The sequence below is a fragment of the Labeo rohita genome, chromosome 1, assembly GCF_022985175.1.
Source record: "Labeo rohita strain BAU-BD-2019 chromosome 1, IGBB_LRoh.1.0, whole genome shotgun sequence".
NCBI lineage: Eukaryota > Metazoa > Chordata > Actinopteri > Cypriniformes > Cyprinidae > Labeo > Labeo rohita.
In genome coordinates, this window is record NC_066869.1 from 31,513,555 (window position 1) to 31,528,871 (window position 15,317).

Genomic DNA, 15,317 nt, shown 5'->3' on the forward strand with positions numbered 1-15,317 from the left:
ACAGCATTTCCCAACGTCAGTCCTCGCACCCTCCCACTCTGCATATATGATGTCACATTTCACACTTCTGTAGTAAGTTTCGTGTGTCTGTGTGTGAAGACGCTGCAGGCAGCGGCGCAGCACAAAATTCCATGAAGGAACATTCCGAAGTGAAGTACACTTCAACGGATTTCCCCTGCTCAGGGAGCAGGAAGCAATGAACACTGTGTAGGGATCATGTCAGTTGGAACACAGTTCATGCACGTAGCTCTCTTCTAACAAGCTGGTTAACTGAATCAGGTGTGTTAACTAAGAGAGACAAGCAAAATATGCAGAGCCGGGGGGTCCAAGGACTGGAGCTGGGAAACGCTGACTTATAAGATTGTAAGTCTATCTTAAGAAGTACTAAAGAATAATTTTAGTATATTTATACACACATATGTATATGTTTAGTACATTATTAGTACGTGAAAATAGAGCACTTTAAGTACATTATGGAAGTGCACTTTTTTTTTTTTACCTGGGTTGGCAAAGCTGCATTTGATAGATTGTTACAGCCACAGTAAAATAAGTTTAAGATAAAATAGATTGCCACTATTAGATTAACCTTTTAAACACTGTTGGTTTTTGTTGTCTTTAGGATAAAGAAGTGTAAAAACTACTATGAGGTACTGGGTATCAGAAAAGATGCCAACGATGAGGAACTGAAAAAAGGCCTACAGAAAGCTTGCTTTGAAATTCCACCCTGACAAAAACCATGCGCCAGGAGCAACAGAGGCTTTTAAAAGTAATGCTGTCCCTGAAACATCATATCCAATCCATTTTTAAAAAGTTGACATACATAAAAACTAAAACAATAAATGCTGTTTTTGTTCTTCACCAGAGATTGGAAATGCATATGCAGTGCTCAGTAACCCAGACAAGAAGAGGCAATATGATCTAAGTGGAGAAGAGGATCTCAGCAGCCCAAATTACAACACTCATGGAGGATTTGATTTCCACAGAGGGTTTGAGTCTGATATTACGCCTGAAGACCTCTTTAACATGTTCTTTGGAGGTGGCTTCTCCTCATGTAAGCCCTTTGCTACAGATCATAATCAGATATGCATACATAGCACATAAATATTTTCTCCACATAGACAGAGATAGATATGCACAACATTCACTTTAAAAATTTTGGTTGGTAGGAGGGACTGTGCATGGTTTAACGAGGGCTGCATGATATATATTGGTGCACACAATAAACCTGTAGAGATTTGACAACCAGTATAAATTTTTGATTATTACCTTTTCCAGGCAGATGTAATCATATATAAATATGATTTTTATCCTATCAAAATTTTTCATGCACTGAAATTTACAATTCTTATCAATTTCAGTATAAAAAAATATATAATACTAGCCTAAGTAAAAACAACCTTACAGTTTGAAGACAAGCAAACAGTCACAAATTACAACAGAATGGAGTTACATAAGAAATTGAACTACCTGAAAAAGCACTGAATAATATTATATTATATAAAGTAAATGTACAAATAGAATGAATATTCTGTATAAGTTCAATATATATTAATTCTTATTTATTTTACAAAAGTGATTTAGTCAAGGACCGTTAGTCTTTCTGCCTCACCTAGCCCTTGCTCGCCTAGCCCTAGCCTTGCTCACAGGTCCATACTGAATTTCATTGTGGATGTTTAAAGGTCCCTCCTCCCAGTTTATTTCCAAGAATATAATATCTTCAGTCAGTGGTGAAAACTCCATGGTTGCACAATTCCTCCATCCAGCTTCAGCACCACTGGAAGACCCTGGCTAGTCAGTAAAAAAAGGAGGAACTGGGGGCTGGGGGCCATTAAGCTGCTTTTATTAGTAATTTTAGAAAACAAACAGAAAGCCAATTTTCAGCATCGCAAAACTCTTGGTGCAGACATCAGCAGCAGTCCCATAGCATGTTTCTTTCTTATTTGCCTAGACAAAATGTTCGGTGCAATAAACACCTTAATTTGATTAAATGGCAATTAATGTGTCTATTCTAACTGACATGAACTTTCACATTCTATCAATGCAAGGCTTTCCATCATACTGCGTATAAAACGTTTTGACCAATAAGATGCGCTTTTAGTCATGGTCCCAGAGATGCTGTGATTTGGTGGCACTCATAGACTGTTCTGCCATTGACAGTGAATAGCAGAAAAAGAATCCAGACCCGGCTCTCTTTTTCTATAGTCTTGTAATGGGTGTTGTTTGAAAACTATCATAGAAAATTATTTGGCTTCATTTACTTTGTGACAATGTCTGTCAGAAATCATATTTAGGACCATTTATGACAACTATAAGTAAGGTGCAAATCAAATACTGAGACAAATATGAGAATATTAATTAAAAAAAACAAAAAAACAAAAACAAATTGGGAGTATCAGCATTTTGATTAAGCAAATAGCATATTATGCAACTGTCATTGTAGGCTGCAGTATTTCTGCTGTTTTTATAAGCACCACCTACTGTCATAAAGTGAAACTGCGTTTTAATGTACTGTCTGTGTGTGTCTGTATGTGCATACTGTGTTTATTATGGTATGGTGACCAAATGTCCCCACAAATATAGTAATACCCGTAAATTTTGACATGTAGGGACATTTTTTAGGTCCCCATGAGGAAACAAGCATATAAATCATATAGAATAAAATGTTTTGAAAATGTAAAATAGCAGAACGTTTTCTGTGACGGGCAGGTTTAGGGGTAGGGTAAGGGGATAGAAAATACAGTTTGTACAGCAGAAAAAAATATGTCTATAGAATGTATCCACAAAAAAAGGAAAGCAGAATGTGTGTGTCATTAACTTTTCTACCACATTTTTAGTTTCTTGCAATATGTGAGTATGAACTTTAAAAAAGGTTTGTTTCAGGTGTAAATTCCACATGGAATTAGTTTGTGTGGTGGAAGACCAATAGGGACTCTAGTTCTAGAAACTTGGAAAATTGCCAGTGGTTGAAGAGGACAAACACTCTGATTAACATGAAAAAGATGTTTCTTATCACTTGTTACGTTAATGTGTCATGTCTGGATAGGTGGGTGGGGAACTGAAAATGTGATTTTGTGTTTCTTCAGCGAACACGCATGAATTCACTAATGGCCGAACACACAGTCACCATACAGATGAAACCAGAAGAGAGAGAGCGGAGGAGAGGGGAGATGTATGAACATCTCTTATTTTTATTTTTTATTTTTGGCTCAATCTTAATTAAAAAGTGGTCCTCAAATTTTGGCTGAACGCTATTGCCAAGAGTGCTGATATTATTTGTATTAGCATGAGTGTCTGTGTTCACAGAAATCAAAGCTATTTGTTTATTTCCGAATAGAGCCTGGTGCATAGGGTTTTCTCTGTTTTCTCACACTCCACAGACTGGTATTTCTCACTAGTGAGGAAATGGGAATACCTACGAACGCTCTCAGTCTGTGTCTGTGACACGCAAACCTAATAAAAGCAATATTTTTGTTGCTGTAAAAGAAAAATATGAATTGGCCAATTCATGTAATTTTACTGGCACTATTCAAGTCAGATGAATGTTTTTAATGACTTAACGACATAACAACAATCACTTACCTACAGAAAGGGCTACAAAAAAATGCACAATGTCTGTCTGGAACGCACAAATACAGACCAGCAGAGTGATAAAAAACAAAGTTCCAGTGCTGTTGGACTCTCAGCACTCTCATATCAGCACTCTTGGAATGCTGCTTAACAAATCAGATTTGAGGACTGTGACTAACTCTAATTACAGTATAGGTGCTTTTCACACTTGAAATAGTAAACCCTGGGTCATTCTAAACCCTGAGTAAAAAGAATCCTGGGTTATCTTACTTCACGTTTCAAACTGCTCATAAATTACTTGGTGTTAAACATTAATCCTGGATATTTATAAGATGATGTTTTACACTGTACATTTCTAAACCCTGGGTTAACATTTTGTATATATAAATATTTGTGGTGTCAGTATCACTGATTGGACAAATGCAGCACTCAACCTGTTTACTTCGCATGGCACATCATAATTTATACAGGCTGTATTATCACATATTTTTCTGAAAGGTATTTTGACATATTTCCCCTCAAACGTTTCACAATGTACATGGCACCTCAATGCAGGGTTAACACAGCAAAAGCGGTGCTAACGGTGCTCCAGAGCAGGGTTTTTAAAACCGGTGTGAAAAGGGGTGCTAACCACACTTCTAAATTACAAGTTTAAAACTTACCTTTACTCAAGGTTAAAAGCAGGGTTTAGAACAACAATAACTTGGGGTTAAGGGCAGTGTGAAAAGCCGTATTTAGAATAATTTCATTATTCTTACTGAAAGCTATTTATCACACTATGCTTTGTTTGACTTGTTTGAATGAAGGGCTGGGTATGAATACACATTTCCCAATTCAAAACAATTCCATTCAAAGGTTTTTGTATATATTTCAATGTCCAATTTGATAACATATGAAGAAATTCTCTTTCTGCTTGCACTGTAAATATCACAGTGCAGTGTTTAAAAGTAACTAATCTTAAGAGTCATTTGTTCAGGAAGTTGAACTACACGGTTAGAGTGTATGTTTAGTTTTGTGTAGAAAATAAAAAGTTTTTTTCATGCCACTGAAGATTCAGTGATACTCAGAAACAGTGATGAAAAATAATGAAAAGAACCTTCTAACATTATGAAAAATAATGAAAAGTTAAAAAAAAATTAACAGCAGGGCCTATGGACCTATATCACAATTAATTTGAAAAACTGTATTTTTACCCATTCCTATTTGGATGTTTCATTCTTTTATTTTTGTTTTGAAGTGAGACACATAATGACTGATGCTGATGTCTGTTCTTCAGGGTGGGTTCTCCATGTTTATTCAGCTGATGCCGATCGTTGTGCTGGTCTTGGTCTCAATCCTCAGCCAGCTGCTGGTGTCCACACCACCTTATAGCCTGTACTCCAGACCGTATGTCATAACCCTTCATAATACTTGCCTCACATTACCATACAGTCTACACTTTAGATCAGGGGTGCCCAACCCTGTTCCTGGAGATCGACCTTACCTTCCTACAGAGTTTAGTTCCAAAACTCTGTAGTCCTAATCAAACACACCTGTCTGTAATTATCAAGTGCTCCTTCAGATCCTTCAGATTAGCTGGTTCAGGTGTGTTTGGTCAGGGTTGGAGCTGAACTCCGCAGGAAAGTCGATCTCCAGGACCAGGGTTAAGCACCCCTGCTTTAGATCATGTGTAATAATGCCTTTTGTTATATACCTAACAACTTGCATTAATTTTTTATCACAATATCTTATAATATAAATCAGTACTGTTTATGGCCTCCACCTGCCTGTGTGCATCCCTGACAACGTCTAGACATGCTCCTGATAAGATTGCAGATGGTGTCCTGGGGATCTCCTGCCAGACCTGGATCAGGGCATCAGTGAGACCCTAGACAGTCTGTGGTGCTACTTGTTGGCTTCAGATGCTCTGGTACATAACGCCTTAAAAGTTCTCAGTTGGATTCAGGTTTGGGGAATGTGATGGCCAGTCAATGGCATCAGTGCATTTATCATCCTGAATCTCAGGCCAGGCGTTGTCGTGCACAAGGAGGAACCCAGGGCCCGCTGCAACAGCATAAGATCTGACAGTGGCTCTGAGGATTTTATCCCGGTCCCTAACAGCAGTAAGGGTACTGTTGGATAGCATGTGGAAGTGCGTGACCCTCCAAAGATATTCCTCTCCAGACCATCTGTAATCCACTGCCAAACCCCTCATGCTGGTTGATGTTGCAGGCAACTAAACGATACCCCATGGTATCTCCAGACTGTTTCACATCTGTCACATACTCAGTGTGAACCTGAAGAGAATGGGGCACCAATAGCAAACCTACTAGTTCAGATGTTCACTGGCAACTAGACAGGTCCCACTAGAGCAGACACTAGAATGGGGTTTTTTCATGAGGAAATTTCAGGGGGTTTGATACTGTGCTCCTGTAAAGGGGGTACTCAGTAAAGGGGGTCATGAACCGAGAAACTAAAACTGCCTTGATATTTTGACATAAAAGAGATCATTGAACTATAAAACATCCTGTAAGTTTTAGAACTCAGAACTTTCTCATTAGTCTAAAAATAGCTTATATTGAAGCCAATCTTTCCAGTTCCAGACCACGTCAGTAAGGTCCTTTGTTCATTTCATTTTACAGTAGATTCGTTTACAAACAAGGAACAATTCAATACAGGATTTTCAGAAAGATTGAAACTAAAAGACGATACTGTGTCAGCTATATTAAATCCGACAGTAATGTCGCACAACGCAAGTGTGAGTAACTGTTTTTATTATGTGGAGACTATTGCTTTGCCTGTTATTACATATCGTTTTATAAATACTAAGTAATTATGTGTTTTTGACCTAAATCACAGCAGTGTCCATCTGTGAGGAATATAGGCTGTCAAACACATACAACTGTTAGCCAATCATAGCAGTGGGTGGTTACTTCCGAGTCTACAATCCGCCACATCTATTCAGAGCATTCTAAGACTAATTGTCAGACTATTGTCTGTTGCCTGCAAAACCATTTCCTTTTTGGGGTTTTCTGGCTGTTGCCTTTCCAGTGCACCTGTTGTCACTTTTAGTTTGTACCAAGCAGGATATATAATTTTTCATATTATTATCTTTTGGCCCCTGGTAATAATAATCCTTACAAATACAAAAGGGACCCCTTGGACCCCTAATAATACTAAAGAAGAAAATCTGAACCATGCTTGTGGGGCTTGGGCCACAAATAATAATACTAAAAAAGAAAATCTGACTAATATAATAAGTTTCTAGAGCTGGAGTGTTTTGTTTTTTTTTATACTATGCCTCAAAACTGTGTAATAAATGTCATCTCTGCTCCTTCACACACAGGTCCACAGGACAAACTGTTAAAAGACAAACAGAGAACCTGCATGTGGACTATTTTGTCACCAGAGATTTCAAATCAGAATATAAGGGCTCAGCTTTGCTGAAGATAGAGAAGAGCGTAGAAGAGGATTATGTTTCTAATGTGCGAAACAACTGCTGGAAGGAAAGACAGACAAGTATGTGCCATTATTTTATCTTTATCTTAACTATCTTATTGTTTCATTAGGGGTTTATTTACACACGTTAACAGGTGTATATGCTTGAGTATACTCTGAGGTCCTAAAACTTTTTTGTTTAAAACCATATTTCATATAAACTCTTTAGGATTGGATACTGTAATTTAAAGATCATTTTGTAAAAACTGAATTAGCTTTACTGATCTGTATTGGAATGTGTTTAAACAATAATTTTCATATAAGAAAAGATGCCCATGGTCCCTGATCACCTGTGTGAATATGCCATAGTCCTGCTGCATTTATAAAGTACATCTTTGTACACGTAAAAGTAAAGTTTTGTGCATCATGTCATTCCCTGCAGAAACGGACCTACTGTATGCTGCTAAGGTCTACCGAGACGAAAGACTACAGCGGAAAGCTGAGCTCATGACTATGGAGAACTGCAAAGAGCTGGATAGATTAAATGACCTGTTCCGTGGAGGATAAACCTGAAACTGAAACTAATGGACTTTTCTGAAAATAAGACACCATAGGTATAAATGTAAATATTTATTGTTTGATTTTTTTTTTTTTTTTTTACATTTAACTGAAGAGAGAATACATTACAAGTCTCCCATCGTACACTGGAATAGACTTCATAGTCTAGCAAGTCAACTGAGAAAAGTTCATTTGCCTTTTTTTTGTTTTTTTTTTAATGTTTCTCTTTTATGCCTGACTTAACTAAACAGTAAGAAATGGGCTTAGATGTTCTGTACTTCACAACATTTTTCCTTCTTTTTGACTTTTGGTTTTATTGAATAAATTGTCGCTCTCTTTAACTTGAAGACACCACTATTTTAAATCTTAATGAAACTTAAATTGTACAAATAAAATAAAAAAATTTAAACAGATGACTACTCTTTTGTTTGTCTTTAGAACACAAATAAATGTATTTTTAATATTATCTCCTTGTTTTTGTCCATCCACTGCAAGTTCACACAACCAAAACTTTCACACATCAAAAAGTGTAAAAATATATTATAAAAATATCCATTTGAATAGCGTTGGTTGATAAACATTGATTAACGATTGATTCCTGATGTGCGAGAACAAAACACTTTCTAATTCTCTTGCATCAAGCGAACACAGCTGAGCTTGAATTAATCCGCTCGATTTAAATGAATTTGTTTTATGATCTCTTTTTGTATCAGTGTAAAGTTTTGGTTGTGTGGACTTTCAGTAGATGGACAAAAAAGAAAAGAAAACTTTACTTGTGTTCTGAAGAAGAACATAAGTCTTACAGGTTTAAAATGATATTAGGGTGAGTAAATAATGACAAAAGTTTAATTTTTGGTAAACTATCCTTTTGAAGAACCAGAACAGTTCTTCTTTGTTAAATCATTTATACAAAATGATTATACTCTCTGAAATACTATTAATTAATGCTAATGTTTTCTAACCTGTAATTTTTGAGATATAACATCCATCCTGGTGAAGTACAAAAGATAAGCAGAACATGCCACTAAATTGGCATTTTAAATTTGGCATCTACACTCTTAAAAATACAGGTTCCAAAAGTTGTTTTTACAGCAATGTCATAGAAGAACCAGTTATGGTTCCCCAAAGAACCTTTCAGTGAACAGAGAACCATCTTTTTTCATAGTGTGAAGAAAATTTTGATAATCTAAAGACCAGTTTTCCACTGTAAAGAACCTTTTGTGGAGTGAAAAGGTTTCATGGATGGTAAAGGTTCTTTGTGGAACCATTGATGCCAATAATGAACCGTTATTTTTAAGAGTATAATGAAACAGTATTGATAGTTTTTGAGAAAAAACAAAAGTCAGACTAGAAATTATTGTACAGTAACCCACCTCGTCAAAACTTTTTTCAGATTATTTATTTTATATCACAATCAGGGCCATTGCTAGTGGGGAGAAAGCTGGTGACAATTCTAGGGGTCCATGGCTGTCCCATGGCCCCGATGATTTCAACCTTTTTTTGGATGGTTTAGCCATTGAAGCGCAAGATGATGTGAACAACCTTAATTCAGTGTCCTGCACAGCATGCACACAAAGATCTGTGACGCACAGCCTATGAACACTGTTATGAGTTCTCTTTTGCATTTTATTGCGCTTGAATGGACAAATTCATACAAAATTATGCACAAATCTTGGTGAGTATATTCGAAAACTGTCAGTGACCGTTCCTAATTTAACTTCTGTCAGTGTCCTATATGTAAATCCAAGAAAAAAAGACTAAATCACTCACTGCTCTATAACTTAGATTTAACAAGGATTATTTAATTTATTCAGTTAAGACTATGCAAGGCTATTTTACATTTGTCAGTTCAATTTCTGTACCTGAACACCAACAAACCTAAAATAATAATAATAATAATAATAATAATAATAATAATAAATCACTATTTAATTTGTATATTTGTTATATTTGTACCATTTAAATGCACAATTTCAAATAGAGCTCACAGGTACTACCTGCACCAGGGCCCCACATACCCCAGCTATGGCCCTAATCACAATTTAAGCATTTTTTTTAAACCATAAAATGCATACAGGGGTTAAAAATGAACAGTATCCACCCTATTCATTAATTTGTTCATTCATTCTCCCATGACTTTCTTCTCATTTACTTTACATTTTTTAAATTAAACAAAGGAATTAGTTTTTAATCACTCCTAGAATGTACATTATGGTCAAAGCTGTATGTGTTTATTTGCTGTTAATACCATAATAAAGTGGTATTACACTAATTATATTTTTCAATTCTCTAACTATTGTGTAATTAAGTGGTATTATGTAATTAAGTGGATCAAAATTATTTTGGTTACAGTAAACAAATGACCAATACACAGCAACCACAATAGTCTTAGCAATCACACCCCATTTAGGCCACTTGAAGGGCAGGAGTAAAACTGCCCCGTAACTCCAGTAAATCTTTGTAACAGGAAATGTGATGTTTTACAAAGTGTATCTTCAAGAGAATTCTGATAACATATATGTTTTCTTGCAAAGAACATATTATATTTTTTATAGTTATATGAAATTAAGGTCAAGAATTGCAAATAAACATGTACTGGATATTTTGGTGGGAAATGATAATGAGATAATGAGTGATAATGGAAGTTTGATAAACAATAGGAAAATTAATAACCGTTTCCCATTTCCTCTGTAATGATTTCACCCATAAATCTGTCAGCTCCCTTGCGAAAATTAACCATGGTTTTATTTTAGTAAAAGTGTAGTAACCATGTTTTTTTGGCATATTGATTACCATATAACCACAGTTTTACTACAAATACCATGGTTATTTATTATAGATTTATTACTAGATTATATTTTTATTTAACCTGTGTATTTAACCTGTAATTATGTCTTATTAGGCTATTTAAGATATGTTTAGATTAAGTCAAGTCACCTTTATTTATATAGGGCTTTATTCATACGGACCATGTGACGTCACTGTGCTTAATCGTCGCCATTTTTCTGTCTGCGCTACCTGTTTTAGTCTATGGTCACAGCAGCCACAACTACCAGAAGAAGATCAACGAAACACTCCCAGAAGGTTCACAGCAAGTTTACAATATGCCCAGATATGTTTTTCTGTTAGCTATAACAACAGTCATCAGAAAAAAAAACCCAACTACAATTTTATTCGATCACAACAGTGCTTGAAGTGGGCCGGTGTGCATATAGTCTTTAGCATATCGGCACTTCTGACATGTTGCCGGGACTCAGAGTCACAGCGTCAGTATCTGGGTGATTAGAAATGACACTATATAAATCACACTACCAGGAGCAGTCACCTCTCATCTCGACAGTTAACATGAATGAATGCAACCGGAGTCGGTCTGGGGTGCGAGAGCATGTCAGTGGAGGCAGAGTAGTGGAATAATAATTAATTATTGGCTACTAATGTGAATCAGTACGTTATAATGAGAACAATATCTTAAAAATTAAAAGAAGCTGTTTTTTTGCAATCACATCATTTTAAACTGGTCAACTCCTAAGTCCAAGGATCCAGTAAAAGAGAAAGCATTCAAACAGTAAGTTCAAAACAGTGCTAATGCAGAGAATAGTGACTTACAGTACATCCAAACTTATTTGTTTTTGTGTGTATTTGGCTTAAGAGCAAGAGTGTTGTATAATGAATGCTGGCTGAGGGTGTTTTAGCGTGTTTTCTTTTTTTCTTTTTTTTTTAGATTATGCGGTGGTCAGAGGTTTAGTGAATTATGGAAATTAAATAATAAATGCTAAAATATTTACTACATAGTGTTTGTCATTGCCAAGTCTGCAGTAAGGATGCATGTTAAAAGGTTCTCAAAAATAATTGTGTGTTTTGCTAAAACTATTTATGTACAGTCACTCTAAAAATGATTTGTCATACAAACAAATTGCACACAAATTACACACAAACCATCGTCCTGAGTAAACTGTACCATTGTGAATTATGACTGGCTGCACAAGTGGTGTAATAATTTAGGAGGATATACTGTGAAATTACACAGCCTACATACATATTTATGGCATAAAATTTGAAAGCATATTAACTTTCAGTCTGAAACATCAGTAAAGCCTTTTTTTAAACAATGGCAAAATTTTAAACTAAAATGTCTTTGGTACCCATGAATACAATACAAATTGTGTCAAAGCAGCTTTACAGTGTTAAACAGGAAAAATAAGTGCTGATAATGCAAAAGGACAATAGTAAACAGTTTTTCAGCTGAAATTAGTTCATCATTGATTCAGTGATGTAATCTTCCAGCTTCTCTTCAAATAGCGTCTGTACAATCAAGCAAACAATATTGCCAGAAATTAAGTGTCCCCAACTAAGCAACCCAAAGGCGAGAGTGGCAAGGAACTAAAACTTCATGTGTGACAGAAATGGAGTAAAAAAAACAGCCCAGGCTCAGCCAGGGGGCCAAGTTCACCTCTGTCCAGACGAAACCAGCATGGTGTGGTTTATTTCCAGGTTGCAACAAAAGTCAGACTGTCAGGACTCGTCTGGTTCCTGGGGTCTTGTGCCAAAGGTAAACAAGTTATTTGCAAGAGATCTGTCTCTAGGGCTCATCTAGTTGACATGGTGCTGATCCCCCATCTGGACTGGATACGGACTGGATCCAGGTGACCATCTTATTTGGATACAGACTGGATGTGGGTGGCTACGGTGACCTCGAAATAAGAATGAAGCAGACTAATATTATAATAGTCCTTTAATGGATTTAAATGACAGAAATGTGATAGTGTGTTATATGTAAGACAGATTAAAGAGATGGGCCTTTAATTTACATTTAAACTGACAGAGTGTGTCTGCCTCCCAAGCAACGCTGGGTAGATAGTTCCAGAGTCCATAGGTAACATGTAAAGCATGAAAAACAACAGGTCCTAGTACTGAGCCTTGTGGTACTACATACTTGTGATTGATATAATACCACTTAATTTACTGCTACAAATTGATGATGGTAAATATGATTTGAACCATGCCAATGCAGTTCTACTAACACCAACATAATTTTCTAGTCTATTCAAAAGAATGCTGTGGTCAATAGTGTCAAATGCAGGGCTAAGATCCAGTAGCACTAATAGAGAGATACAACCATGATCAGATGATAAGAGCAGATAATTTGTACCTGATGAGAGCAGAAGAGGATCTATTACTTCTGGAAGCACCTCCTTTAATAGCTTGGATGGTATAGGATCTAACGTACATGTTGTTGGTTCAGATGATTTAATAAGTTTATACAATTCTTCCTCTTCTGCAGCAGAAGTGGGAATTGCAAAAGAGTGGAATTGTTCCCCAGGGGATCTATAATGAACTATCTGATGTGATGCTGTAGCTGACGGCTATATGATTATAATTTTATCTCTAAAAGAATCGATCTTGGAAGTAAAGAAGTTCAGAAAGTCATTGCTGTTGTGCTGTTGAGAAATGTCTGTGCTTGCTGATGCTTTATTTTTCATTAATTTAGCCACTGTATTGAAGAAATACCTGGGGTTTTGTTTGTTTTCTTCAAAAAGATGAAAAGTAAGGAGATCTAGTAGTTTTCAAGGCTTTTCTGTAGGTAGAAGTACTTTCCCTTGATGCAATACAAAATACCTCTAGTTTTGTTTTCTTTGAGCTGTGCTCCATTTTCCAGGCTGTTCTCTTTAGGGTTTGAGTGTGCTCTTTATACCAAGGTGTCGAACTGTTTTTCTTAATCTTCTTCAAGCGTAAAAGGAGCAACAGCGTCTAAAGTACTAGAAAAGAGAGTCCATATTTCTAATAATTTTTTTTTTAACAATTGAGACAAATCAGGAAGATTATTTACAAAACAGTCTTTTGTTGCAGAAGTGATGAGTCTACCATATTTGTAATAAGGAGTTGAGTTTGTAGCTTTAGCTATGTGAAGTACACACAAGCTTAGATAATGATCTGAGATATTGTCCCTCTGCAGAATTTCATTGCCATCAACATCAATTCCATATTAAATTTAAAGGGGTCATCGGATGCCCATTTTCCACAAGTTGATATTTTTTTATTTAGGGTCTTAATGAAAAGTCTATAATATACTTCGGTTAAAAATTCTCAATGGTAGTGTAAAACAACACCATTTTTACCTTGTCAAAATGAGCTCTGCAAAAATCCTCCCATTCTGAGGGATTGTTCCTTTAAATGCAAAAGAGCTCTGCTCGCCCCACCCCTCTCTTCTCTCTGTGGAGCCTGTTTACTTTAGCCGTATTTAATGCGTTTAGCCGCTAAACTAGCTAACTAGCACGTTATTAGGAAAGGTGATTGCAGAGATTAATAATAAACCCCTTATACTCACTTCTGCTGTAGGTGAAGCTGGATCACGAATGATTTGCGTGAACATAGACACTTTTATGTAGATCAGGAGGTGCATTCCCTTCACAAACAAATGTAATCCACTGCATCTTCAGCGGCTCAGATGTCGGGAGTGAATGACAACCACTATGTTCATTATTATATCCAGCAACACAACACCTCAGTCAATCAATCAATCAGAGATATTCTTGTCTAACTTACATCCCTGTTCCAGCATCGAAACAATGGTGATCGAACTATTACAGCTGATGTAAGGCGGGTCTGAGGTAAGACGTTCATGTCAATCAACTATCGTGGGAGCGGCCTCTGTCGGTGTCATGTCACAATGACAGGCATCTGAGAATGGCTCGATTTGAAAAAGGGGATATTATTTTTACAGATGGGTAGATATAGGGTAGATGTGTACATACACTGCCAAGACACATTAATGTTCAAACAACATGTAAAAGTAAACTTTGCATCCGATGACCCCTTTAAAGTATAATTACAGCATATGATTACAACAGTGAGTAGGTCCTGACACATGTTCTCTAACCCCAATTAGAGTTTAGAAGATCTATAAATGCTAATCCCAGTGCATATTTTACATTATGTACATGAATATTAAAATCTTCAACAATTAAGACTGTATCTGCAGCCAGCACTAACTCAGAAAATCAGTGATACAGTGAACTCTTTGATAAAGTCTGTATGGTGCCCTGGTGGCCTGTATACAGTAGCCAGTACAAACGTCACAAGGAATTTATTATTATAACTTATTACACTAAATAAAGTTACATGAAGTACCATTACTTTAACCAAAGAAACCAGACCTCTAAGAAATACTGAAAATATTGCTATAAATTGTAGCAAGACCTCCCCTTTATCATTTGGACACGGCAATGACAGTTAGGGTATGTTGAAAAACTCCCATCTCATTTTCTCCTCCAACTTCAAAATTATCCTACATCACTGCAAAAATACCGACCCAGTGTTTTACAAAGTAAACATGCAAGGATGGGAGTTTTTCAACATACTCTAACTGTCAAAAACCGGAATACACCGAGTTCACACAGAGCTAGAAAGAATGAGCGTTTAAGGTTAAAAGTATATAAATTGTTTTTTTTGTTTTTTTTCAGGAATTAGGCGATCATTTCACTAGATAGAACCCTTCTTCCTTGGCTGGGATTGTTCAGAGCTCTTTGAAGCTTCATTTAACTGCATTTTGGAAGTTTAAACTCGTGGGCACCATAGAGGTCCATTATATGGTGAACATTCCTGATTTTTTCCTCAAAAAAACATTTATTTATGACTAAAGAAAGAAAGAGACATGAACATTTTGGATGACAAGGGGGTGAGTAAATTATCTGTACATTTTTGTTCTTGAAATGAGCTTCTTTAAGCCAAGCTTTAGTATTTGTTTATTTGTATTATATCTATTTTGTATTAAATAC

At 36.1% G+C, this 15,317-nt stretch overlaps 1 protein-coding gene across 1 annotated transcript in view; it reads left to right on the forward strand.

Moving 5' to 3' along the window:
* Positions 1-10,950, forward strand: part of dnajb14 (DnaJ heat shock protein family (Hsp40) member B14) — a 42,278-nt gene extending 31,328 nt beyond the window's left edge. The window contains 7 exon segments of the mRNA XM_051115897.1: positions 620-686; positions 688-766; positions 863-1,051; positions 3,084-3,169; positions 4,844-4,953; positions 6,893-7,065; positions 7,427-10,950. Coding sequence (XP_050971854.1) covers positions 620-686; positions 688-766; positions 863-1,051; positions 3,084-3,169; positions 4,844-4,953; positions 6,893-7,065; positions 7,427-7,551 — 829 coding nt within the window. The 3' untranslated portion in view covers positions 7,552-10,950.
* The last annotated feature ends 4,367 nt before the right edge of the window (positions 10,951-15,317 follow it).